The sequence below is a fragment of the Cornus florida genome, unplaced genomic scaffold (assembly GCF_030987335.1).
Source record: "Cornus florida cultivar Cherokee Brave unplaced genomic scaffold, ASM3098733v1 CherokeeBrave_3.0.0_Hap2_Chr11, whole genome shotgun sequence".
Classification (NCBI taxonomy): domain Eukaryota; kingdom Viridiplantae; phylum Streptophyta; class Magnoliopsida; order Cornales; family Cornaceae; genus Cornus; species Cornus florida.
This window is the reverse complement of record NW_026775581.1, coordinates 112883956-112910865: the sequence shown is the minus strand read 5'-3', so window position 1 is coordinate 112910865 and position 26910 is coordinate 112883956. Positions and strand designations below refer to the sequence as shown.

The window sequence follows — 26910 nt, the reverse complement described above, 5'->3', positions numbered from 1 at the left end:
TTAGAGTGTAGGATACACCACTAAGCACATTCCCTAACTCACTCACTTTCAACTAATTGGGGAAATAATACTATGTAATCTATATGTGGCTAACAAGAGCAATGAAAAGTGTAAACCATCAATTTCAAGCATGAATCAACTACCTAATGACAATTAAACTAAGTGTAGTGCAATTCACCCATTCAAAGCATGATTTATCAATCCAAGTTACAAATTTAACACACATTAATCTAGAAGATAATGCAATTGTGACAAAAAGTATGGAATTCAAACATAAGTATGGATGGTCTACTTACCTAATAATTGAATTGCAATTAAATTCATTAAACTTAAATTAAACTAATTAAACATGAATTTAAAACTAATTAAACAACAAATTAACCTAAACATGTAGTACCATCCATCAAATGTAAGCATTTTTCATCAATTTGAAACACAATTACAACTAAGCAATACCATGCATAGCCATCACAAGAATCAATTAACAAAGAATTCGTGTGTAAAATTTGTTTATCAATCAACCGTACATAAGACAATATGAGATTAATACAGATAATCAATTGGAAGAATTTAATTCATAATATTCAAGACTATACACTAATTACATAAATTAATCCCCAAAAAGTATGAAAAGAGAGAGAGAATAGGTTACATGCTTAGGGTTTATCCAACCCTAAGTAGAAGAATCAGCTACTCATGGTTGATGGAGTCGAAGATAGGACAATCCCCATCATCTGCTTCATCTTCTCTGAACTTTTCTTCCAAACCCTAGCCTGTTCTTCTTTTTCCCTTTCTTCGCGTGTTTTTCCAGAGAGAAAATACGATACTACGATACAGAAAAAAAAAATAAAATAAAACTCCTTTTTTTTTTTCTCTAATAATCTTTACCTAAATAAAAACTAAAACTAACCCTAATCTAATGGCTCACTGGGCCTTAAGTAACAATCTTATTAAAGCCCAACAGTTCCCAAAATGAGCCCAAAAATTAAATAAAAACTGTAATGTTGCTAAGTCCTGGGGGATCGATCCCCCACCCTGGGGATCGATCCCCCCAGAGTTGACAAATTCCTTTAAGCCCTATTCAGCTCCATTTTTGCCCCGGGCTATTTGGTTTGCTTCTCCATCTTTGGGAACATCATCAAAAGCCTGAGATTGACCGCTTTTGAAGAATAAACACACTATACGAGCAATGGGCTGCGACCTCCTTTTTGCCATTTTCTGAGCTTTTTCTGAATATCTTTGATTGACTCTAAAAAGGCTTTAATGGACCGTTCTTAGCTCAGTTTAACTTTATTACCCTGAAATACACATAAACATAAATTAGGACTAAAACATGAAATTAAGATAGCTACAACGACTGAAATACCCTAACTTAGGTGCTAAAATGTGCAACATTTAAGCACTTATCACGCCCCCAAACTTAGATATTGCTAGTCCCTAGCAATGAACTACAGCATGGAAATGAAATAAACATATATACAACTATGAACTAATAAAACAAATGAAGATAACACCACTTTCGTAGGGATCACGGTTGCATTTAGCATATGCAACAAGCCTTTTAAACCCCTAGGTTACCCCTAGTGGACGAGTGAAGTCTCGTGAGGGTTTACAGAAATGGTACCCACAAACATCAACAGCTCTTTCTTACTTGAGAAGTAACGACACATATTAAACAAGTGTTGAAAGTAGACTACCTCAAGTATGCAAATTTCTGCCATTTCTAAGCTATTATCAACGTTTCAACATCATGTAAGCACAAACGGTCCACCACACATCAATCAATTAATCATGCAAATTGAATCAATTATATCATCCTTTTAAGTGAACTGGCATCAAAATGTGTTGCTATCCTAGCAAATCAAAGTAATGGCATAGCCTTACCCTCAAACTAGCATGCAGATATAGTACCAGACATCAAGACATTGAATGAACCTTGTTATTTAATCAAACATTCTTCTTTTCTTTTTTTTTTATTGATTTCATTTTTTATTTTTATGTATGACCATGTGCAATGTCCAAGTTCCTTAAGCTCTCTAATCACCCCATGTAACAAGCGTTGAGCCAACGACTCCCAAACCAGATGGTCTTAGGGCGTTAAGTGTAAAGACACTCCTAAGGGCGTAATGACTCGGAATGGCTAGGCTACGAACTCAAACTAATCATACATCTTACATTCTTCTCTTGTCTTCCTTTTTAATCAGTTGACATGTTGAAAGAATGCAGTTTTTTTTTTTTTTTTTTTTAATTTATTTCTTTTATTTCCTTTGCAAGGTCATTTTATCAAGAATGAAAGCTTTCAAAGCATACTAGCTCAATTGGAACAAACCAAAACAATAATCAACTAAGCATGTACCCCACAAATTGAATGCTAGTGTGCGCAAGTGCAAATGTAGAATTCTAGAATCAACTCTCAAAGCATTTTCAACCAACAAGATGATGTGTACCACAAAAGCAAACATGATGTCAAAAATTAAAATTTACCCCTAAATGGCATCCTAGAGCATACAAGAAGTATTAGACTCTAACAACTTGTTTTTTAAAGGCACTATGCTTCAAAAGTTCAAAATCATTGCCAAATATATCTCAAATCTCAATCATGCATTTAAAACTCAACTTAAAGTAGAATGTAACAAGGCTACTTTACCCCCAAACTTAAACTGCACATTGTCCTCAATGTGCAATGAGAACAATGAAAGAAATGGAAAGAGCATACCGTGATGGCAAAAGTTAATGACGCCCGGCAATGATCCATGACGAAAGAGGTCTCCCCCAAACTTGGATGCAAAAACCTACTAGAAAAGCCACACTAGCAACTCACATCAAATATCAAATGGGATAAGTAAAGCATACATTCCAAAACAATATAGAATAAGATGTAAAGAGATATGATATCAAGCCCTTTGTAAAAGATGAAAACATGCATAACTAAGCAGAAGGGCATAACGGGGATACATATTTTTGAAATTTTTGTGATATGTTTTTTTTTTTTAATTTCAAGAATAGGATTGATCTCCCAGTGTTTTTTTTTTTTTTTTTACACAAAGAAAAATATTCTAAACTAAAAAGAAAAAAAATATATACTAAACTAAAAAGAAATAAATATATACTAAAATAAATCAATTCAAAATGTTTTTTTTTTTTTTTTTTTTTTACAAAGGAAAAGAACATGTATATACAACCAACAAAATAAAATAAGAAAAATTGGCTAAATTTAACGTCTCTAGCAAGACAGGATGTTACTGAAATTTTATTTTATTTTAATATTTTTTTATTTTTATCAAAAATAAATAAAAAAATAAATAACTAAAAACACTACTACAAATTCTACTTAGCCTTTTTTTTTTTTTTTTTAAACATCAATGCTACTCTTTTTTTTTTTTTTATCTATTTTTTTTTTTTAATAAATCAATTCAATATATATATATATATATATATATATATATATATATATATATACTTTTTAATTATTAAAATTTTTATGTTATGTTTTTATTTTTTTATTTTTTTGTTTTTTTATTTATTTATTTTATTATTTTAATTTTTTTCTTTTCTTTTTCTTTTTCTTTTTTTTTTTTTTAAATTTTTTTTTTTTTTTTTTTAAATGTATCAATTGGAACGGCGAAGCCAAAAGCTCGCCGGAGAAGATGAACAGCCGCGACCGCTGTTGGAAGAACCAACCGCCGGAAATCGTGGCCGGAGAAGAACCAGCCTTGTTCGCCGGCGAATCCAAGCGGAGATCGCCAGAGAGAAACGAACCCGCGACGCCGGAAAAATGAACCCAGTTGCGACGCCGGAAAAATAGCTCAGACCCATGGCGCCGGAAAAATATAGGCCGAAACAGCCTTGATCGCCGGAGAACGAGACAGATGTGAACAGATGCAACGCCGAGATCGCTGGAGAACTGCGAACAGATGCGAAGCTGTAATCGACGACGAACCCAGCCGCGACGCCGTTTGATGAACCAGCCGCCGGAATCGACAGAGAACAAACCAGCCGTGATTTACAAACACGCCGGAAAGAAACGGCGAATCACGGTCGGAGAAGAACGACGCCGAAATCCCCAGAGAACGATCCAGCCGCGCGACAGAGAACCCAGCCGGCGCTGGAAAACGTCGAAATCGAAATCGCCGGGAAATAACCCAGCCGGCGCTGGAAAGATCCAGCCTTGATCGAGCTCGCCAGAAAACGCTGGAGAAAACGGTGATGCAGAAACTCGCCGGAAGGAACAAGCCGCGACGCCGCAAAGATCCAGCCTTGATCGCTGGAGAAGAACCCAATCCAAATCGCCGGAAAGATAGCCGCGATCGCTGAAGAAAATAGCCAGTCGCCGTTGGAAGTACCAACCGCGTCGGAAAATAAAAGGCGAAGCAAACGGCGAACTCAAACCGTCAGCGGAGAAGAACTCAGTCCATGGCGCCGGAATTTAAAGCTTTTGATGCCGCGGTAAAGAAGAAGAAAACAGTGAGGGATGGATGAGAAATTGGGTTTGGATGTGGGTTAAGGGTTTGCTGGGAAATAGAAGATTGATGTATTTGGATTGAAGAGATTTGCGGGGAAAGGAAGAAAATTTTGTTTGGGCACAGAGAGTAGGGCAAGCTAAGGGGCTCGATCACCCTAAGTGAGGGATCGTTAATTTTATGCAAAAAAATTTCGCTCCACTGTGGACTGCGAAAGGGGAGATACATGGAAAAATGGATCGATCCACATGATTGGGGGATCCATCCACATGGGCCATTTTTTTGTTGCTCTCTGCTAAAGAATGGGATTGATCTCCCAATTGTTTTTTTTTTTTTTTTTAAAGCAAAACTACAAAGAATATATACACTAAAATGAAAAATATATAAAAATAAAAAAAAATAAAAAAAATAATAAATATAATTGAAATAAAATCACATACCAGCCTAAATTAACTAGTACTATTTTTTTTTTTTTTACCTTTTTTTTTTAATTTTTTTTTTTGAATAAAGCAAAACTAAAATGAAATATATATACTAAAATAAAATATATATATACTAAAATAATGAAAGCATGTAAAGAAACAAAATGAAAGAAAAATAAAAAATAAAAATAAAAAAAAGGAAAGTAAACAAGCACTATACAAGGGGTAAAAGAATTTTTTTTTTTTTTTTTTTTTTTTGTTTTCTCTGGGCGATGGCCGCCCAATGCCGGGTGAATGATTGCCCGACACCTGATAAGCAAAATTTTTATTTATTTATTTATTTATTATTATTATTTTTAAAAAAAACTACAACAAAGTATGTATAAGCAAAATAAAAATACAAAGAAATAAAAATGCAAATGAAAAACAAAAAGAAATAAGGGAGAAATAAAGTTGTGAAACTCTACAAAAAATACTAATGTTTAACGTCTCTAGCAAGACGTTGAGGCAACATGCTAATCAAAAGTATCAAAAACCGGATATGAGACATCCTCATTAATCCGTTTGTCTATTTTCCCAAGTGGATCCTCTCTCATAACAACAAATTCATCTCCCAAAAGAATGACTTGAAAAGAAATGATGTAAGATGCAATTTGTTTCCTTTCATCAATGGTCTTGAAAATGAAATCAATAATGGGCAGTCTTGAACTTGGCAAGGCAACGTCTTTCAAAGACTCAATTGAATTATTAAGAAATGCACTCTTTTCATCCCTTTTCTCTTCCTCACTAATCACCATCTCTTCACTTTCCAAGTTAGCTATGGAGTTCATTAAAGAGTTCACTTCATACGTGGAGCTTTCGATGTCAAAACCACATCCTTCATACATTTTCAAAAGGCACGCCTCAAGAGGATCATTGGGGATAATAAAAGGAAGGATCTCTTTTACAAGTTCCTCTTTTTCCTCTCCTACCTCTATAGTGGTCAACAACTCCTCACTCTCTAAGGTATCAATTTCCTCATGCTCAAGATTATAAGGAATGTCCTCATAATTCAATTTATGCTCTATTGGATTAGTCACTAGCTCACTTGCCTCACCCTCTTTTATTATCATGTTTTGCTCACTTTGATTAGTCATTAATTGACTTGCCTCTTCTTCCTCTTCCTCTTGACGAGAAAGAGTACTTGCAATTTCCTCAACTTGAGCTTTTAGCATCGCTAGCTTATGAGAATGATAATTAATAAGTTGTCTCCTTTCATTAAGTTCATCAATTAGAGCTAACATTTTATTTTCAAATCCGAGAGAGTAAGGTAATGGAGATGGTTCTTCATAAAATGGTGGGGGAGTGTAGTAGTCATAAGAGTGATCAAGTCCAATATATGATGATGATTCATGAAATGCATTGGACTCACTCTCATAAGGATCATGATATGATGGAGATGCATAAGGATAAAGGGTAAAATTTTCCCCCAAACTTGGATCAAATAAGAGCTCCATTCACATTCACAATCCAAAAACCATAAAATAATTGCCTCGACAATGGCTCATGCATATAACAATGAAAGTAATGGCCTCGACAAGGACCTATGCTTGGATAAAATATTTAAGCATTATGAAAGCCTCAACAAGGACTATCTCGCAAGCATAGAAAAATGAACAATTAGGGTAAGAATTGCTTACAAATGTCCTTAAGCAATTTCAAATTCCAATGATTGCTTTAAGATCCAATGTTCACCTTTCTTGTATCAAATACCTAATTGCATATTAAATGAGAAAATTAAAATTAAAATGACTTAAAAGTAAACAATCAACAAAGAACTAATGTCTAATTCAATTATTTAAAACCGTTAGATCCCCGGCAACGGCGCCAAAACTATGGTGCGACCGAGCGTGTGCACAAAATAATGCACAACACTTTAGGTTTAGAAATAATGTCAAGTGGGCACCATATTTTAAAATTTATAAAACCACTAAACACTTATACTATGGAGTATGAAGTGAGCAGGGATCGTCCCAAGAGATCTAAACAATTATAGGTTTTCCAGAATTGAATTATACTTTAGTGCTTCTGTGATTGCCAAAAGGGTTTTGTTTGTGATTAAAACTAATTTTAAACTAAATGATTGCAATAAAGAAATAGAGTTTAAGAGATTGGAAAGAGACTTAGAGTGTAGGATTCACCACTAAGTACATTCCCTAACTCACTCACTTTCAACTAATTGGGGAAATAATACTATGTAATCTATATGTGGCTAACAAGAGCAATGAAAAGTGTAAACCATCAATTTCAAGCATGAATCAACTACCTAATGACAATTAAACTAAGTGTAGTGCAATTCACCCATTCAAAGCATGATTTATCAATCCAAGTTACAAATTTAACACACATTAATCTAGAAGATAATGCAATTGTGACAAAAAGTATGGAATTCAAACATAAGTATGGATGGTCTACTTACCTAATAATTGAATTGCAATTAAATTCATTAAACTTAAATTAAACTAATTAAACATGAATTTAAAACTAATTAAACAACAAATTAACCTAAACATGTAGTACCATCCATCAAATGTAAGCATTTTTCATCAATTTGAAACACAATTACAACTAAGCAATACCATGCATAGCCATCACAAGAATCAATTAACAAAGAATTCGTGTGTAAAATTTGTTTATCAATCAACCGTACATAAGACAATATGAGATTAATACAGATAATCAATTGGAAGAATTTAATTCATAATATTCAAGACTATACACTAATTACATAAATTAATCCCCAAAAAGTATGAAAAGAGAGAGAGAATAGGTTACATGCTTAGGGTTTATCCAACCCTAAGTAGAAGAATCAGCCACTCATGGTTGATGGAGTCGAAGATAGGATAATCCCCATCATCTGCTTCATCTTCTCTGAACTTTTCTTCCAAACCCTAGCCTGTTCTTCTTTTTCCCTTTCTTCGCGTGTTTTTCCAGAGAGAAAATACGATACTACGATACAGAAAAAAAAAAATAAAATAAAACTCCTTTTTTTTTTTTTCTCTAATAATCTTTACCTAAATAAAAACTAAAACTAACCCTAATCTAATGGCTCACTGGGCCTTAAGTAACAATCTCATTAAAGCCCAACAGTTCCCAAAATGAGCCCAAAAATTAAATAAAAACTGTAATGTTGCTAAGTCCTGGGGGATCGATCCCCCACCCTGGGGATCGATCCCCCCAGAGTTGACAAATTCCTTTAAGCCCTATTCAGCTCCATTTTTGCCCCGGGCTATTTGGTTTGCTTCTCCATCTTTGGGAACATCATCAAAAGCCTGAGATTGACCGCTTTTGAAGAATAAACACACTATACGAGCAATGGGCTGCGACCTCCTTTTTGCCATTTTCTGAGCTTTTTCTGAATATCTTTGATTGACTCTAAAAAGGCTTTAATGGACCGTTCTTAGCTCAGTTTAACTTTATTACCCTGAAATACACATAAACATAAATTAGGACTAAAACATGAAATTAAGATAGCTACAACGACTGAAATACCCTAACTTAGGTGCTAAAATGTGCAACATTTAAGCACTTATCATTTACAATAAGTGAGAACATTCACTTTAGAGGAAAGTTTTAAAGGTTTACTCAGACCTTTGATGTAAGTATTCAATCTATTAATTGAATGATACATCATATTTTTATTTTTGCATAAAACTTGTCTCTATGTGATGAATCAAGATCTATGAATCAAAATCCCTCGAAAAGTTTTTAAAACTTGCACGTTTCCCAACAACATCAAGGTTGCCCAATTGAAGATATGAGTTCATAAATGAATTAGGACCACAGACTATGGATATATGTTCAAAAGAGGGGACAAAATTGCTAGAAATTAAAGAAATGTGGGGCTATTTATAATGGAGTGAAGCATCTTTATCAAGTTTAATTGAGTTTCTCTCTTTATGTAATGCCATTACATGTTCAATCCCCATCTCTGTGCCTACATCTTGGACACCTCAAAAGAGATGGGATTTCTCAATCACTAATGGTCCTAGTAGTTTAAAGATCGACATTGATGCCCTCCTCCATGGCCTCTTTTATATGTAGGTAGCTAAAATTGAACCCATGAACCACCCATTTTGGTACTTAATTTTATCTTGGCTTTGCTTTGAAGAATCGCGATTCATGCTCTACAAGATCATGATGATTTCTTGGGCTAAGAAGGAGCTTGTTCAACTTAGAATCCGCAAGTCTAAGAAGGTAATGGTTCTTTTATATCTTTAGATATGCATGTGTATGACTTATACTCTGCACATTATGGAGAAAATGTGGAGGTTATAAAGATATGGACTATGGTGTTGAATCCAGGTGCAGGAAGTGGTTCTAGCAGCTGATTTACAGTGCACTGAGTGCAGAAAAAGGGTAGCTGATGTGATTTCAAAGATGGATAGTAAGTTTTTAATCGGAAATTGAATGTGAGATTGAGATTTATGTATTTCAGACAATCATATATAAACTATAAATAGCCATTCTCACATTGAAAAATCATACCACTGACTGTGCCAGCAGATAATCTACCATTAAAATTGACTACCATTCTTGTGTTTTCTACATGTCAGCAGATATAGAGTCGATGGTGGTGCATGTATTAGAAAAGAAGGTCACACTGGCGCGTAAATTTAAGTGAAAAAATTATACTACAGAGTGTTGCTGCTGCCCACAGTGATTGCGGAGTTTTCTTCTTCCTATAGTTGATTACAAAATTGCAAGTCATGTATGAAATCCCACCAGGGATTTCTTCTCTTGGGTGGGTGAGTTCGAATTTGAACATGAAACTCCATGTTGGTGGTGTAGTAATTAGTATGTCAATTTTTTGAACCATATATGAGTTGGACCTGGATTGTACATTAAAAGTGGCTAGTATATGATATGACAAGTATTCCATGACTTAGAGTTCCTTTTTTCTCTCTCTTGTTGGGGATATAATGCATGCTATTGTTACAAAATCGGATCGATAATGATGCTTGTATGTAGCCTATTTTCTGGTAAAAAAAAAGTTTCCAGGAAAAACTCTATGAGCCAATGCATAGGGTCTTGGGTTCACTTTTTGCTGTGGAACAATCGTTCCTATATCGCCTATTTCATGGTACCGAATAAGACACATGCTTCATTAAAGAAGATTGAGGAATCTTGAGAAAATTCTTGATTGGACTAGAAAATTAGGCATGAAAGTTTGGGAATCTTGTTCTTGACTACAGTTATATAAACCCTTTTTAGTGGATTCTCATAGTAGTATTAGTACTTTACTATTAGTACCATAAACTTGTTTATTCAAACTTTTGCCATTCCAACAAGCAACAGACACTTCAATTCGGCATTTGCAGTACATACAGCTAAAAGGGATGCCTTTCTGCTTGCAAGCATAGGCCTTTAGAACAAGAAAAGGATGCTCTGCTGCAGTGCATATGAAATAAGTACACAAAAGCAAAGAAAAGAAGTTAAGAATAATGCAGGCCTAAGAACAAGGTTTTCTCTCTTTGGCCTTAAAAAGAATCAGATTCCACAATCAACAATTATATACGTATAAAGTAATAGAAACATGATGAACCAGCTCATGATCCTTGCTATATATTCTCAAAATCATATATGTCATTGCCTTTTACTAGCTCCTTTTTCCATCATCGAATCAACAATTCGGTTCTGAAACATCGCCTCTCCTCTCGCCACCTTCATGACAGAAAGGGTAAGCTTTTTGTTGCATCAATCACCTCCCTCTCTCTATTAATTAAAGCTCCCAATTTCACTTCTTGTTTGTTCGTAAACGTGCATGACAGTTTTGTTGCATGGTGATGAGGATCAATATCGATTGCAATGGTTGTTATAGAAAAGTAAGGAGAGCCCTTCTTAATATTCAAGGTAAGATCATACTTCAAGAAGTCTTGGGCCCTCTCAACTTGGTTATGTGACTTCAATATCTATATAAATGTGTATATATACATGTGTGTGCTTACATATTTCCTTTTTTGATAAATGAAGAGTTGGAGACACATTTGATAGAGAAGCAGCAGAGCAGGGTAAGCGTGTGTGGTAAATTCATCCCACAGGATGTGGCAATCAAGATAAGGAACAGGACTAATCGCAGAGTTGAGATACTAGGCGTACAAGAATTCAATGCCAACAATGAAATTATGTATGATCAGAGACCCTTCATCACTACTTATAATCTGTTATCCAATCACCACCAAATTGAAACTTGTATAGCATGATATATATATATATATAGCAGGATTTCTAGTCAATTTGTTTTTCTTGAATCATCATTCAAATTGTCATCTCTAATCCAATTATGATTCTTCACACCCTTTGACTTTGTGTTCTTTTCTAGCTTCTTGTTTGAGCCACACGACTTCATATTTATCAAAGCAGGTGGGATTTTCGCTGCTCGTGACCAAACCATTCTCTTTTTAAAAACACAAAATGTGTTCATATTATTATATATAGAGTGGAAAATTGGAAGGCAATCAATCTAGAAAATAATGGGCAACTCGGAGATGTCAAAGCCAAACAACTTTAAATCATCTAATTATTGATCCAGAATACATTTAAGAGTTACAATTAGTAGAGCACTAGAGCTTGATCAAATTTATTGTCCCTTTGTTGAATTTTGGCTTTTTTATCATCATTGTCTTTGTATTCCTTAATTTCGGAAACTATTACCTTTAGCCAAACAACTTTAAATCATCTAATTATTGATCCAGAATACATTTAAGAGTTACAATTAGTAGAGCACTAGAGCTTGATCAAATTTATTGTCCCTTTGTTGAATTTTGGCTTTTTTATCATCATTGTCTTTGTCGTTATCTCTCGCAAACAGTTCCGTCATGTAGAATATTCTCATTTTCCAATCTTTTCTTCACAACTTCTGGGCCTCTAATTCACTAAATTCTAATAATGGGTGAAACAGAAAGGGAAAGGGCAGAAGAATTCTTAGATAGAGAAATAAAAGAAGAGAGAAGGAAGAAATTCAAGATATTTCCTTCATGTGGTTGAGAAGGAAAAATGTTGAGATAAAAAATGTTCTTGAATTTGGTAGATTATGACATGAGCTGGTTCAAATTTGTTTAACAGGGTCAAAAAAAAAAAAAAAAAAAAAAAAAAAAAAAAAGTAACAAAAAAGTGTTTTTAATATTTACATATAAAAAAGAGAGGTTAAATAATTATTAATTCATAAAAAAGAAGGTTAAATAATTTATTTTCAATTATTTTTATTTTTATTTTTATTTTTTAACCATAGTGAATAAACTCACACGTCCATCTAGCACTTGCCTTATCTGGCTTGACAGCTTTCTAATTTGAAGATGATAGTGTAAAAAGAACAACTTTTCCTCATCTCAGAGTAAGCAAATGTAATAATTATCTTTTATAAGTGAATGATATGGAAAAACAGGGTACACATCACAAAAGTTGATAATTATCTTTTTCTTTTATCTTTATTGCCTAAAAAAAAAAAGTCCAATCCAAAACCTTTAAGATTGATAGAGGAGTTCGTCATAAATTCAAATACTTTCAAGAACACTATAAAATTATAAATCAAGCAACGTTTGTCACTTTTTGCATAATACAAGTTATATTGCTCTTTAATTTACTCTTCTTCTTTTATAATCTTGCAGATTAGATGAATATATTAATCCAATTTAAGAAAGAGCTCTTATAAAAATAAACAAAATATTGCAACAAAAAAAAATATGTAGATGAAAGTTTATAATAAATAACACAAAATTGGTATTTTGTATTTCTCTCTTTTTTAGAAAAGGGTGAAGCAATTTCACACACACATATTTCCATCTAGGCTCGGACTAAAATCTTTCTTTGAAAAGCTAAGGGTTAGTACCACTTGACCACTTAATCCTTTGATTAGTATTTTATATCTCAACAAGCCAGAATAATGGTCTCAATGAAAAAAATTAACAATATATATAGTTAATTAATATTAATCATATTATTACATAAATATAAACAAATCATACTCTAAATTTTTTATCTTTAGGTCTAGAAAACAACACTAAGCTAGAACTCTTGAAAAAAAAATATATATCTCTAAGGTGATCAACCTACCAACATTTGTAAGATTTATAGATTGAAAGGATCATTTTTTAAATTAGGTAGGCTAGGATGATATGGGCCATGCCTAGTTAAGAATCAGTCAAAACTATACTTGTCAAATGGGTTGTGGACCGTACTGTACATCTATTTGTTATGCGTACACTTGTCAATATATTAGTAGTTATGAGTTATATAGTACTGTATTTAAATCACCGGAACGACACCGTTAGCCACGTCCAAAGTGCCCGACAAATATGCATATTGCTTTTCCTTGACGGATCGAAAACCTTTTGTACTTCGTCCTCAATTCCAATGATATGAATATTATACTATCTTTTCCAGATTCTGTACGGTTTCATTTCTCTCTCAATATATAAACATATAATTTTTTTTTGTAATTTTTCTTTTAAGATCTTTGTTTATATCTAAATCGACGTGTACTACTTGTCTCTCTCTCTCACTCTTCATGTAGATCTTGGGTGGTTTAGATTTAGATTTTTACTGCTTCAGGGTTGCATCTATCGGTAATCGATTAATCTCTCTCGTACCCATCTCCTCTCTCTCTCTCTAGAATATACTCTTGAATTGATGGTAAGCAATATGGTTTGTTAATTGAAGTACCGACTTGCAGAGAAATGAAATTGTAGGATTGAATTTCTCATCCTTTGCTTATTTATTTATTCAGACTTTCTCTCTATAGAACTTGGAGAGAGAAACAGAGATGGCAACCAAATTAGGATTCATGAAGAATTTAGCAGAGAAGAGAGAGAAAGAAAGACTGCTATCATACAAGGGAGGAGGGTATTCAGCTTTAGCAGGACTCAGTTTAGGAGAAGAGGAAGAAGAAAAGTCTTATGGGTGTTGTTCTTTTAGGTCATTTGGAGAGTTATGGAAGAATTTGCAAGAAGTTGGTGGGAAGGCTTGGGAAATGGGTCGGTCCGACCCACGAAAGATTGTGTTTTCGGCCAAAATGGGCCTTGCTTTGATGCTCATAACTCTCTTGATTTTCTTGAAGGAACCAGTTAAAGATCTGAGCAGATACTCTGTTTGGGCCATCCTCACTGTTGTGGTTGTCTTTGAATTCAGTATAGGTATGTGATTTTAATTTCATTTTCTTTTTTTTTTCTTTTTCTTTTTTTTGGGTTTTTCATGCTAATTATATTTTCTGTCTATTCATTGAACTTCTCTTATGCTGCATTTGGAAACTAGAATTCATGATTCGGAATTGCAATTTATGTTTCATAAAGTTGAACTACCATGGTCCACAATTTTGATTTGGAACTGTCCCATCAAATACAGTAGGAAAAAGTTATAATGATGTCGCTTTCACCGTAAAACTAGCATTCTTAGTTGTTGGATCGAGAGGCTGAGGAGCTTCTAAGATTTTTACAGTTGAGGGTGCGTGTCCTGATGGACTTACTTTTTCTCGTTGTTATCTACACAATCCAATAGTGAGACAGCGTGTGTTCATGTGTTTTTTGATTGAGTAGGAAGTAAAAAAAAAGGTATCCTTGTCAGGAAAGGAATGGCCTTTTCTTGTGATGTTTGGTTGAGAAAGAAGTAAATATGGAGGGAATGAATGGTTCACTGTATGATTTTTGGCCTTTAGGAGTTTTTGGAAGGATATATATCAAAAGAGGAAAGATGCTTCCTTCCTCCTTTCTTCCCACTTTTGGGAGGAAGAAAAAGTGGGCCAAAAGGAAGGGTCTTCCCTTCCCTCTTTTCCTTCTTTTAAGTAAAAGGCTTTCCTACCCTCCTCTTCTCCTTCTCTCTTTTCTAATCATTTTCCTCCATAGCAGATAGACTCTCAGTGCTATCTCTCTCCAATTGTGAATTAGTATATGATGGTTCCAATAACTGACATAGTATGGTGTTTTACTACGCTAGATTCGTTTGTCAATTTCTCATATTAAAAAAATAGTGATGCCAATAATGTAATGGTAGAACAAAAATGATACAGAACAATATAATGGATATGCTACAAGAAATTGTCAAAATAAAGCCCATCTCTCATATCTGTCTTCACCTTTTTCGAGACTCAATACCTAAATGATCTCTAAGTTATTGACAATCTATTGTTTTCTGCATATGCATAAGTTTGCTAGTGTGTCTTTACTTTTTACTCACAACTGGTAATTGGTAATAGTTCTATCTTGCCATAACTGGTAATAGTTCTAGCTTACTTTTCTATCTTGCCATAATTTGTAATACTTCTAGCTTACCGTGAGCGCTTTTTTTTTTAGTAAATTAAGTATCGTAAGCTATCTCAACATCCATCTTTGATTGATTCTCCTTCATTGGACATGTTTATATGAGTTTTCTCATGTGGATGGGCTTTGCTATTCTGCAGGAGCTACTCTTAGCAAAGGATTTAACCGCGGGTTGGGGACATTATCGGCAGGGGGGCTTGCTCTCGGCATGGCTGAGTTATCTTCATTGGCTGGAGACTGGGAAGAAATTGTTATTATTCCAAGCATATTTATCATGGGTCTGATTTTGCGTTTTTTTTTTTCTTTTTTCTATATTATGTTAGAACTACCCAGTTTGTCACTATATATATATATATATATTGAGGTTGTAAAATGTATTGTGTTGTTTCCAGGTTTTTTCGTGACTTATGCAAAACTGTACCCCACTATGAAGCCATATGAATATGGATTCCGAGTGTTCTTGTTAACATATTGTTATGTAATGGTATCTGGGTACCGCACAAGAGAATTTGTAGATACAGCCGTGAATCGTTTCTTACTCATTGCGCTGGGCGCTGGCGTTTGTTTGGTGGTAAATATATGCATCTACCCCATCTGGGCTGGTGAGGATCTGCACAACTTGGTGGCGAAAAACTTCATGGGTGTCGCCACCTCCTTGGAAGGTTGATCGACATTTATATATATTACCATATTTTTCCATTCTGCTGAAATACTTGTATCAATAAACACTACAGCTTGTCCTGTTCTTCAGTTTCTTTTCCATAGTGCTAATTTCTCCAAGCTCTTTCCAGGTTGTGTCAATGGGTATCTGAATTGTGTCGAATACGAGAGGGTTCCTTCGAAAATTCTTACTTACCAAGCTTCCGATGATCCAGTTTATAGCGGCTACAGATCAGCAGTGGAATCTACAAGTCAAGAGGATGCTCTGGTACTCTTCTACATAGATGGTGCTGCATTTGCAGGTCTACGCAAAATTATCTACCGTTTGGTCTTTAACTCATTTTCATATCTGCAGGTAGGCTTTGCTATCTGGGAGCCACCTCATGGTCCTTACAAAATGCTTAAATATCCTTGGAGAAACTACGTCAAAGTAAGTGGTGCATTGAGGCATTGTGCATTCATGGTCATGGCACTGCATGGATGTATACTCTCAGAAATACAGGTGATTATGCTTCCCGTCTCTTACTCCATTCGTTATAGCCAAGCCCTTTGGAATCTGATATAACTGAATTTTAATTCATATACCTTAATTATATTTTGGGAAATTTTATACTATTTTCTCATGTCTCATGGGGAGTTGAACCCTCAACTTCCTACGTTGACTTCCCATGTGAGAGGATGAGGAAATGTCACTAGGCTATAACTTTGATAGTCTTTTTATTCAAAATTTCATTTTGACATTTATATTTTATTCAAACACAATTTTTTAAGGTATCTCCTTTAACAATTATGTATTTACCATTTCCTTTCCAAGAAGGCCCTTGAGATTTGCTTGTCATCTCCCAGTGGAAAATGATCTTATGCTTTGCTCTTCTTCTTCTTTTCTTTTTTTTTTTTCCTAGTTTCTTATGCTTTTATGTTCTGCTTTTGCTTACCTTAATGATCTGAATGGTCTCTTCTGCAAAACACACTCACCCCCCCATACGCGCACCCCTACTGTTTTGGCCTTCATCTTGGATACTTGGTCTACGAGTACAATTTCAAGAGATAGGTTCGTGACTTTCTTTACTAGAATCATTTATGAATAAATAATATAACACTTTGAACAATTGTATTTGTAGGCTCCTGCTGAGCGAAGAGAGGTATTTCGTGACGAACTTCAGAGGGTAGGTACTGCAGGCGCTAAAGTGTTACGAGAGCTTGGAAACAAAGTAAAAAAGATGGAGAAATTGAGTGCAGCTGACATACTACAAGAAGTGCATCTGGCAGCGGAAATGTTGCAAAAGAAGGTTGATCAAAAGTCATACCTTCTCGTCAATTCAGAGAGCTGGGAAATTGGAAATAGGGAAAAGGATCTGGGAGATCCACAAGACGACCTGAACACAGAGAATGAGAAAAATAAATTTTATGAACACAAGTCTCTCAGTGAGGCTGTGCTTGATCTGAGATCATTTCCAGTGCCAGGGAGTCAGGATGTTCGAAACACTAACGTGGATGCGAATTCCATCCCAAATGCAAACGCTCCCTCAGTGAACATGTTCGAGAGGCGAATATCGTGGCCTTCTCACATCTCATTAGCACCCTATGCACCTCTTGAAGAAGAAGAAGAATCGAAGACTTACGAAAATGCCAGTGCATTGTCTTTGGCAACATTTACATCACTTCTGATTGAATTTGTTGCACGGCTTCAAAATCTTGTTGATTCATTTAAAGAATTAAGCGAGAAGGCTAACTTTAAGGAACCCGTTGATCCTTCAGCAGTAGCAGAGGAGGCTGTTGGATTTTGGACCAGGTTGCGAAGGTGTTTTAAATTTAGGAACAGAGATGGAAATTTACTAGGTTAAACATCATTTTTTATGCATAGAAGGAAAACATTGGAAAGGAAGGCACTTGAGGAGACTTGTTGCCAATACTGAGGTCTTATAGCTCCTAATGTTGGTCTCATGAAGTTGGTAATCGAAGTAGTTTCAGTTCTCTAAATGCTGTGGAAACTGAACTTTGCTGCTGATGTACTTGCAAGTACCTGCAACTATGGCTGCTTTCGAGTTCTACTTGCCAAAGCTGTCTGAGAGACTTTAATCTAGAGAAGTAAACTAGATGACCATTAAAGTTCAAGACGATTTCTTATATCAATGACAAGTTGTTCTGGATGACAAATCAAAGAACTCCAAAGTTATGGAGTAGCAATCATATAGAGATATCTGATTGAATTGGGGACTCAGACTAGAAATCGGAAGTAGATGTTTAACAGCTGTGGAGTTATCTTCTCCAAATTGTAAGTTAGCATAGGTGATAAAGGAATCTGGCAAAAACCAGCCAACTCACCCGCACGCGATGGGGCTAAATAGTTTGGACTTGGTTTTTGAGGTACACCGGTGAACAACTTCATTCTCTACTAGTAGTTTAAATTTTGGAACATTTTCATTTACGTGAATGGATTAGTTAGGTTCTTTTCGGATGATTGAATCATATCTAGTAGCTTATTTGAATCTTTTAGAATTTGATCCGAGTTTGGTCCTAGTTCCTTTTGCAAGCCAAGTATAAGATTTCAAATGGTAAGATGATTGTGCAACATAGAATAGAGGCCACTTATTCTTTAAAATTCATAGATCTGATATCCTTATTTGCTTCAGATCAAACCCTAGATCTTCCTCTCTTGGCATTCTTTAAAAAACCAATAACCAGAAGTACAAAAATGAGAACTTGTTATAATAGTGATTGATTGTTTCACACAACATTAATGCAAGGGTTTTTATTCCTTTATTGTCAAAATTGGAGTATGTTTGTTTGTAACATTTTCTCATTCATTCTCATAAATGAAAACAGTGAGATTTAGAATATTTGGGATTATTTTCATCCTTGTGGACTTCAGATATTGAAAATGCAACGAAGCTTATAAATATTTTGGTTTAGTGAAACTTTTGTATCATAACCAACAGCTTTCAAAAACAACACATAGACAAGGATTTTTTCTGTTGCAGGTTATAGTACCATGTGCCTCCTTAAATCTGCTAGTGTTGAACTGGGTTAAACACTAAACCGATCTCAATGACTTAGAGCTGAATAAGTTGCTATTAATGGGGATTATCGGAGTTGTATAAATCTCTCCCAAAATTTCCTGTTAGACACTTAAATTAATTTTTATGAGGGCAAGTAAAGAGCATTTGACTTATCACCACGTTATACATAGAAATAGGAGTAAATAGTACTGTTGGAAATATGATATATGATACACGCTGACAAACTTTTATGTTTTAATTAACAGAAATAATAGAAAAATATCAGTGGGATATGTAGAATTACAAAATTATTCTGGTTTATATCGGATACACGAACAGCATAAATACAGACGACTGTTGAACTAGTCATGAGAGAATGCGTCGAAGCAGAGAGAGCAGAGGACGAACTGGATATGTACAAAGGAAAATAGTATAATGAAACCAAAATCAACATTGGCTTACCACCATGTTAGCAACAAAGATCCACGCCTCAGAGAAATGGAAGGCTCTCAAATCTCTGGGGCATGACACAGTCCGAGTGTACCCATCCAATTTTATGGTTAACATTGTCGTATACAATGAGCTGTCCACGCAACGAGATGTCTGCAAAGGGAAAAATTTATCAATGTCCGCCTGAGGAGGAGAAAACAAAAAAATATAGGTTCTTAGAAAAGCAAGATAATGTCGAACAATGTTGATATCATTGGGGAAAAGAAATAATGTGAGATCCCAAGTTGACTGGTACGTGGAAATTTATAGAAACACAACAGGAACAAAGTTTTTATGTCAATGGTAATAGAACAGATTAGAAGGCACCCCAGTTCACTTTGATCTGTAAAATTGGTAATAATGATATCAAATTTAGAAACTAACAGACTAAATAAAGGTCCAATGAATTCAATTTCAATCTAAAGAGCGCTAGCTCAGGACTTGGCAGAACACAATGTTGGCCATATCTTAGACACACCAAAAGAAAACACTAAGAATGCTAGAACTAAAGAAGATCTAACAAGTATCTAACGAACAAAGGTACCTCCAAGTATAATACTAGATCCATCATGTACTTTGCTTCCATCAAGGATACCCAAGCAGACATTGCCCTTATTCTGCAAAAGAGATAGCCTCATCACTTACTGTTTTACAACTTGAGATATTGGAACTCACACGAGTAAAATGACAATAAAAAACAAGAGCTAGAAATCCTTACACTTATGATTAAGTAGCCCTCTGGAGGAATCCGAATCTTTCTGGAGACGATCCACCATTTGCTCCCAAGTTGAAGGGTCAAAGGTTTAAAGAACTGCTTGACATCGATAACAGATCTGCAAGCACATGAATGGAGACCTTTTAAAAGAATATGGTCAATTGAGATAGGTCATGAGGCAAGAGACAATCAAACCAGCTTAAACATCATGATATACGTGCAAAAGGGGGGCAGATAAAAAGACTAGGGGCATATATGTGCATGCAGCTTTGTGCAAAATTGACTTCTACTCACGACCAAACTAATTTTTAATGTCTAAGACTTCATATTGAGGCTGATTTACTTTCCCCTCAAAAAAGGTTAGTGAGGCTAAGAAAAAGTAGTTTCATATTCGCTTTCAAAGTATATACTTCACTCCAACCTTTAATATACTTTCAAATTCTTCTAGCAGCAGGCATCTAAGGGTGTCCAAAAAAAAAGTTTAATTAGTTTCTCATAATGAATTCACATTTAAGAATTTTCAACAAGTTTAGCATATGATGTTCAAGTCCAAAATTTTCAAACACTAAATGCATTATTTGGCTATCCTATTCAAATAACTTCTAAACCATGAGGCCCGGAGTCAGGTGCAATCATTGATTATGATACTCAAGGAACTTTCAAACTATGTCTTTTCAGAAAGAAAAAAAGAATATATATATATATATATATATATATATATATATATATATATATATATTGTTTTCAAACTGTGTTACATGGAATTGAGTGCAAGGATTTGCAATAATGTGCTTCTTCTTGTTCTTGTCCTGATATTAATTTCTCTTAACTTCTAGGTGTATCTTTTCTAGATAGGATTATCACAATCTTTTCATTCTTCTATGTCTCTATTCTTTTATAGTGATTGCTAAAAGATTTAAGAAAAGGGAAACGTTTTTGACTTTTCATTTTTCCTCTCTAGCGTACTGGCTTCCAATATGAAAGGCTCACCTCTATAATATGAACAACAGACATTAACATGCATGTGTTCAAATTTAAGCTCTCTTTTTTTTTTTCTTCTCAAAATACCCCATTTACCAAAATCACCACTATCTTTGGCATCATTGCTGAACACAACCCAATAAATAAAAGGCAAAATGGATCTATAATTTCGTCGTTAGAAGTTGAAATACCAACCACAAATTGAGATATTCAAACATTCTGAAAAAGACTTAACATCTTCTTTGCTTAATGACCAATAGGATCCCGTACCTGATAACAGATTGAGGTTAGTAAAATATTGATCCATCGGATTATCAGCTCAGACCAAATTTTTCTTTATCAAATCAAATGCAGATTGTGGTTCAAGAGGATTTAAATCTCTCTCTTTTGTGATGAATAAAGCTCTGTTTTTGCCAGGAAAAGTTCAGCCCTATATCTTGAGGACTCAGTATGTCAGAAATCCATATACACTCTCGTATGACCCATTAACGAAGGATAGCTGGATTCTGGTTAATGAATTTATTCCATTCTGACTTTGGAACTACTTGTTCTGTTTGTTTATGGCTTCAAAACTTCATGAACTCTTCTCTTTCTTGTTTGCAAGACAGCCCATAGCCTCAAGGTTCTCAGGCCACCCTGTATAACTAGTTATGGGGAAGTGGCTACTAAGTAGATCAAATCTTGGAGAAGGAAACACTTCAGCAGTTAAGTTAAAAAAAAATTCCTGAAGTAATCTAGTTAGCAGGGATAGACCCAGAAAATTATGGAAGGAGGGGGGCGACCTATGTTGTGGGGGGCGATAGTGGGATTTTTCTGTAATTTCAGTAGGAGCAATTTGTAAAATTTTATAGGTATTTAATACAAAAAAAGGAACAATAAGTATAAAAAATAAATATAAAATATCGGGCAATTGCCCCCACGGGATATAATGTACGTATGTGCCTGCTAGTTAACCAGTTTTTCATATTTTTGCTACCATACCTTATTGGAAATTTAGCTCGCCAACAGATGGGCAATGTAGGATCTGAGTCATCCTGGATGAGGCCTTTACCAGACACATCTGCAAGCTGCGACAAATGGACATGAGGTATCAGTAATTACCTTTCAAGAAGAGCTTCATGATCTACAATGTGACTCTGCTTAAAATACTTACTGAAGCAACTAAATCAGAATATGCTTGTTTCATGAAGTATGAATAAGAACTGCCACTATCGAAAACTACCCGTCCCAGACTGTTGCCCAGACTACCTAAATTGAGCTGTCTATTTCCATAGCTCATTTTCGCGACCTCTGAATGATAGAAATTCCTGAACAAACAAAAGCAGATACTAAATTGAGTAGGAACTGAAGTAATATATATATATATATATATATATATATATATATATATATATATATATATATATATATCCACTGAAATGTTTCAGACATAAGGTGAATTTGGAAGAAGATTATTGATATGGAATTAAATGTACTACAAAAGTCAAAACTCTAAGGAAGTGAATAAGTGAGAACTAATTGCAAGAAGTATTCCTAGTAATTGAACTGCATTTGTATCATACAAAAATTTAAGAGAAAAAGAGAAACATTTATATCTGACTATTGCAAGTTCGAATAGGAATCCAATCGACTACATATGTTATGATTCTGTTCGTTCTGACAGAAAACAAAAAATCAGCATCTGTCCAATATTTTGAGAAAAGTTCCACCAAGTGATGGGAAATTGAATAACACTGGAAAACTATAATTTAAAAAACATTACTCCAATTGAAGCCCTCTGAAAATGAGACTTCTGCAATTGAAGATTTTCTAATTGAAACCAAAAAAATACTTAAAGAAGAGGAAAATAAAGGAACTCCCCAGAATTTTACACTCACGTGGAAGGGCTGTTAAGCATGGGGACCCATGTCATTTTCCAGTATGGCACAATATCATCACCCAAAAACATATATCCACCAGAAGCAGCATCAGTAGCGAGGCAATGGCCAACCACATTTTTAATGATCCCCTGGCTTGCCAATTGAAAAGGTAAGCTGACTTTAGCCCTGCTAAGTCCGAGGATACCATCTGTCTTTGCCATTGAGTTTAGAAGTAAGCCTTGCTGATCATAAGCACACCTTACAAACATAAATGTAAATTATTTACTTCCTAATGCAAAGTAGATAAGTAACAAAATCCAAAGAAAAACAAAACTAGGGAGTTACCCGAAAGCAACATTTTTTCTGATCATTGATCCATTTGCAATCATAAGATGAAGCTCATCCCTTGCAAGAACCCCCATGGAAGAGCTATGATCTGCATATTCAATTTCATAATCACACTGATGACAATTTTCACAATATCCAGTCTTTTGATGTCTCTGAACCTCAACACAGAGAGAGTCCTTGAAAGGTATTATTTTTTCTTTTGTGGGCTTGTACAAAGGATTTGCACCCTGCATAAATTTTCGCTATTAGAGTGCTGCTATTTTTATCTGGACAAATTGAATTAAAGGTTGAGTTTCCATTAGTCTTATTAGATGATAGATTATTCATTAATCTTATTAGGAGTGGCGCCTATTATGATGATGATCCTTTGGTGATAGCTTTCCCTCTGGCTTTGATCTTTGTTCAAGTTACAAAGCTTCTCTGTTACTACATGACCATTATTTTACCAGAAGTTTTTTAGAACAAAAAGAGAAGAATGCACTCTGTCCATAATTGTACTGAGGATGATGCATTAAATTGATTTTCTTCGTATACTAGAGATAAAATGGGGATTTAAAGTGTCAGTTTTTCATACATGTAAACCAACTAAAAAAATTTAAGTAAACAGCTGAATTTTTTTCTTTCCTTTTGGTCCCCAAAAGAGTTGAACAGTTATAGGCAGTGTAGTCCCTTCCCTATCAAAATTGTGAAGTGACTGAAAACCTGGAACATATGGTAGCCTTCTTTTTCCTTTCACTACTACCAAATGCTTTGATATTAACAAGTCGTAAATAAAAATACACACAAAAACATATAATGGAAATCAAATCAAATTCAATGATGTGCAAAGATAAACAATAAAGGCCAATGATCATTAGGGCCTTGATGATTCATGCACACAAATAAGAGGACAGGTATTGAAAAATAAGGAGCCTTGGGCAAGAATAGTTGAACATGAGTTAAGCATTACCTTTGCACAGCTAGTGCATGGAGCATCACATTGAATCCATGTTAAGTCACTCCCAGTATCCATATCAAGAAAATAACGTTTTGGAGGACTCCCAACAAGCAAATAAGTATAATACAATCTGTATGAAAGGAAAAATATGATATCATAAGACACTCTTAAGGTAATGGCGATGCTAGCACTTCAGAAAGAATAGGTAGACCAATATTGTACCAAAAGAAAATTATAGTTTCAAATACAGTAACTTAAATTTTATTTTTTCTGAAGAAGGAGGGTGCACCCAATTCCTAAGTAGTGCATGTAGGATGGACCCTCATTCAAATCTCTATTCTAGGAGAGCAAATAGTTAACACCCCTATAGAATAATTCAATTCACTTTTCATTTCAAACATGCTTAATGATTTTCTGGGGTTGCTATATTTTTAGAACTATATGCAAGATTTACAATCTGAACTATTGATCAAAATATTTTCAATTCTGTTAGGAAGATTCTTAACTTAGTGGTGTCAAGTGACATACTCTATTGTAATTATAAGGGAATAACTACTTTTAAAGCTGGTTTTGATGCTTCCGACAGCCAGTACGCAGCTTGTAGAACATTTTGAATGGAGGGAATCGTCTGTCGTTAAAGCTTAAGTTGTTGGGTAGTGTTGCATAACTGCCCATATATGCCCAAGTCCTTCCCCATTTGGATCTAACGTGGGACAAGCCCCCTCTAACATTTTCCCTCACCCGAACTCGCAATGCCCACAGGAGGACCCAGTAATGACCCGAACTCCACCCTAGTAGGTGCTTGGAATGACACTGGATCAAGAACTAGGTCTAGCTCTGATACTACTGTAACGGACTGGGTGCCTCTTTGAGCACCCCATAATCCACCACTGGTCACATGCAGTCGCTCGTCTCAATTGCACCCTCCTCCTTTCGTTTTGAAAGGAGAGGAGATACCACTAGGTCACATGCCTTGGTCCCCACTAGGAACTTGAACCTTCAACCTCCTCTTTAAGGAGGCAGAGGAGATACCACTTAATCAATGCTTGGTGGTAAATAATTGAATATATAGTAGACACACAAAAAATTAGTTTTGAATTCGCTCAAGGAGCAATGCAGATTTTCCACCTCTGACATATCAATTTAATTTCCACAAACAGTTTAGGAATATACATGTTAGGCATTTAAAAGTAACAAACCAAAAGGTATCTAAAATCTAGCTGTTATTACTTCTCAGTTCTCACACTATATAAAGTATTGTTGCCAAAAAAATCTAAAAGCTAAATGACTTTACAAATTTAAACATTCATTAAACATTAGCCTCCAGTAGTGGCTGAATGAACTTCTAAAAATTGTAACAAAAACACTGAAATTCTAAAAGAAGTATTTTTCATAAACACAAAAATTAAAATTTTGGTCCTAATTTTGTAATATAGTTTTGGTCCCAATTTTTTCTAATATGTTACCCTGGAACTTGTAAGGAGTATAAGATTTACATGGTAAAACTAAACCAGCAAACCTCAAGGAACAATATGTGTGCATTTGAAGCATGACAATCTCTCGATTCTCATAATATATATAAGAGATAAAATGCAAATTAAATTTTAGTGCTAAATATGCAGTGTTATGAATAGGTTGACTTAACAATTAACACCAATTAATGAACCAACATTGCAGTATTGGAAAGACCGTATTTGAAATGAATAAAGCAACAAGAATTGCACATACCCATCTGGATAAATATTACCCCTGACAGGGAAAATAGTAGTGGAATCGACGGCGGCCGACTCTGTACTAACCAATTTAGTGATCTTCTTGTGCCCCATTCCATCATCTAATGGTACCACAACATTCTTTCTATTCATTCCCACAAACCTCCCCAATTTAAGCTCAACATCACCTTGAATACCCCATTTTGGATACAAAGGAAAGACAAAAGAATTGGGTTTCTGATCATCATCATCTGAATTGCGTGATTCAAGAAGGGTATTTGGAGATATAGAGACCCACGAGATCAGAGCAAGAAGAGAGACACCCAGAAGCCCCAATCTAATTCTTGGGCTACCAAATAGGGTCTTTCTCAATGAGAATCGAAATTGATGGTTCGGTGATGACTGAATTGGAAGTGCAAGTTGTTGTTGTTCTTGTTCTTGTTGTTCTCGTGGGGCTTGGTGAGGTGGTGTTGGAGGTGAATCAGAGAGTGTAAAAGCAGTTATGGTTTTGCCTAAAGATGGGTTATCTGAAGGGGGAAGTGTGATTATTACTACCCCTTTTAATTGAGGTGCCTGATCAGACTCCATCTCTCTCTCTCAACTCTCTTTATCTCTCTGTATAAATATAGATTACACATGAAGCGAAGCTACGACAAAGAAAATATCATACACCATAGATGAAGAAGATGAAGTCGAAGAGTCTTCTCTCTCCACAAAGTCTTCTCTACAGTCCCATTAGAGACTCTCTCTCCTCTCTCTCTCCGAGTCAATTGACCACCAACTGCCAAGTTTATTACCGTGTTTACGAGAAAATTTTGCAAGTGGCGAAGGTACAAGGAAATTGAGGAAGAGTGGAAGACCCAACTAAGCAGAGAGTATATGTACTACCCGGACTCGCGATTGTAAATAAAAGAAGGTCTACTCGCTCGGTTCTTTTGACACGTCGTAATTTGCGATACCATCTTGCGGATCACGTAACCAAGCATGTGTTGTTCATGTAATACTACTATACATGTTTTTTTGTTTTTTGATAGTTTAT

The 26910-nt window shown here is 35.0% G+C and overlaps 2 protein-coding genes across 3 annotated transcripts; one reads left to right on the top strand and one right to left on the bottom strand.

Moving 5' to 3' along the window:
* The first annotated feature begins 13090 nt into the window (after positions 1–13090).
* LOC132285427 (aluminum-activated malate transporter 9-like) lies at positions 13091–18287 on the top strand. Of its 2 annotated transcripts, none has more exons than XM_059787619.1 (7): positions 13091–13552; positions 13647–14052; positions 15312–15449; positions 15564–15833; positions 15963–16099; positions 16187–16333; positions 16953–18287. In XM_059787619.1, the coding sequence occupies exons 2-7, from the start codon at positions 13683–13685 to the stop codon at positions 17673–17675; spliced, it is 1785 nt and encodes a 594-aa protein (XP_059643602.1). In that variant the 5' UTR covers positions 13091–13552; positions 13647–13682; the 3' UTR covers positions 17676–18287. The 2 variants fall into 2 exon arrangements, with proteins under 2 accessions (XP_059643602.1, XP_059643603.1); XM_059787620.1 differs by having other exon boundaries at positions 13185–13308; positions 13434–14052.
* A 769-nt stretch (positions 18288–19056) lies between these two features.
* LOC132282886 (aspartyl protease APCB1) lies at positions 19057–26706 on the bottom strand. The gene is made up of 9 exons (XM_059784701.1): positions 25888–26706; positions 24172–24289; positions 23220–23449; positions 22893–23132; positions 22169–22322; positions 21997–22082; positions 20038–20152; positions 19864–19936; positions 19057–19433 (listed from the first exon to the last, which is right to left on the bottom strand). The coding sequence occupies exons 1-9, from the start codon at positions 26457–26459 to the stop codon at positions 19321–19323; spliced, it is 1701 nt and encodes a 566-aa protein (XP_059640684.1). The 5' UTR covers positions 26460–26706; the 3' UTR covers positions 19057–19320.
* Positions 26707–26910: the final 204 nt, after the last annotated feature.

What these genes read in the sequence shown, in the direction of transcription:
- LOC132282886 (XM_059784701.1), bottom strand. Translation starts at nt 26,459, where the DNA reads ATGGAGTCTGATCAGGCACCTCAATTAAAAGGGGTAGTAATAATCACA. An exon ending in AGAAAAAATGTTGCTTTCGG is followed by an intron (nt 23,133 to 23,219) that starts GTAACTCCCTAG and finishes TATGTTTGTAAG; the next exon opens with GTGTGCTTATGATCAGCAAG. An exon ending in ATCTAGTATTATACTTGGAG is followed by an intron (nt 19,434 to 19,863) that starts GTACCTTTGTTC and finishes TTCCCTTTGCAG; the next exon opens with ACATCTCGTTGCGTGGACAG.
- LOC132285427 (XM_059787619.1), top strand. Translation starts at nt 13,683, where the DNA reads ATGGCAACCAAATTAGGATTCATGAAGAATTTAGCAGAGAAGAGAGAG. An exon ending in TGTCTTTGAATTCAGTATAG is followed by an intron (nt 14,053 to 15,311) that starts GTATGTGATTTT and finishes GCTATTCTGCAG; the next exon opens with GAGCTACTCTTAGCAAAGGA. An exon ending in CAAGTCAAGAGGATGCTCTG is followed by an intron (nt 16,100 to 16,186) that starts GTACTCTTCTAC and finishes TCATATCTGCAG; the next exon opens with GTAGGCTTTGCTATCTGGGA.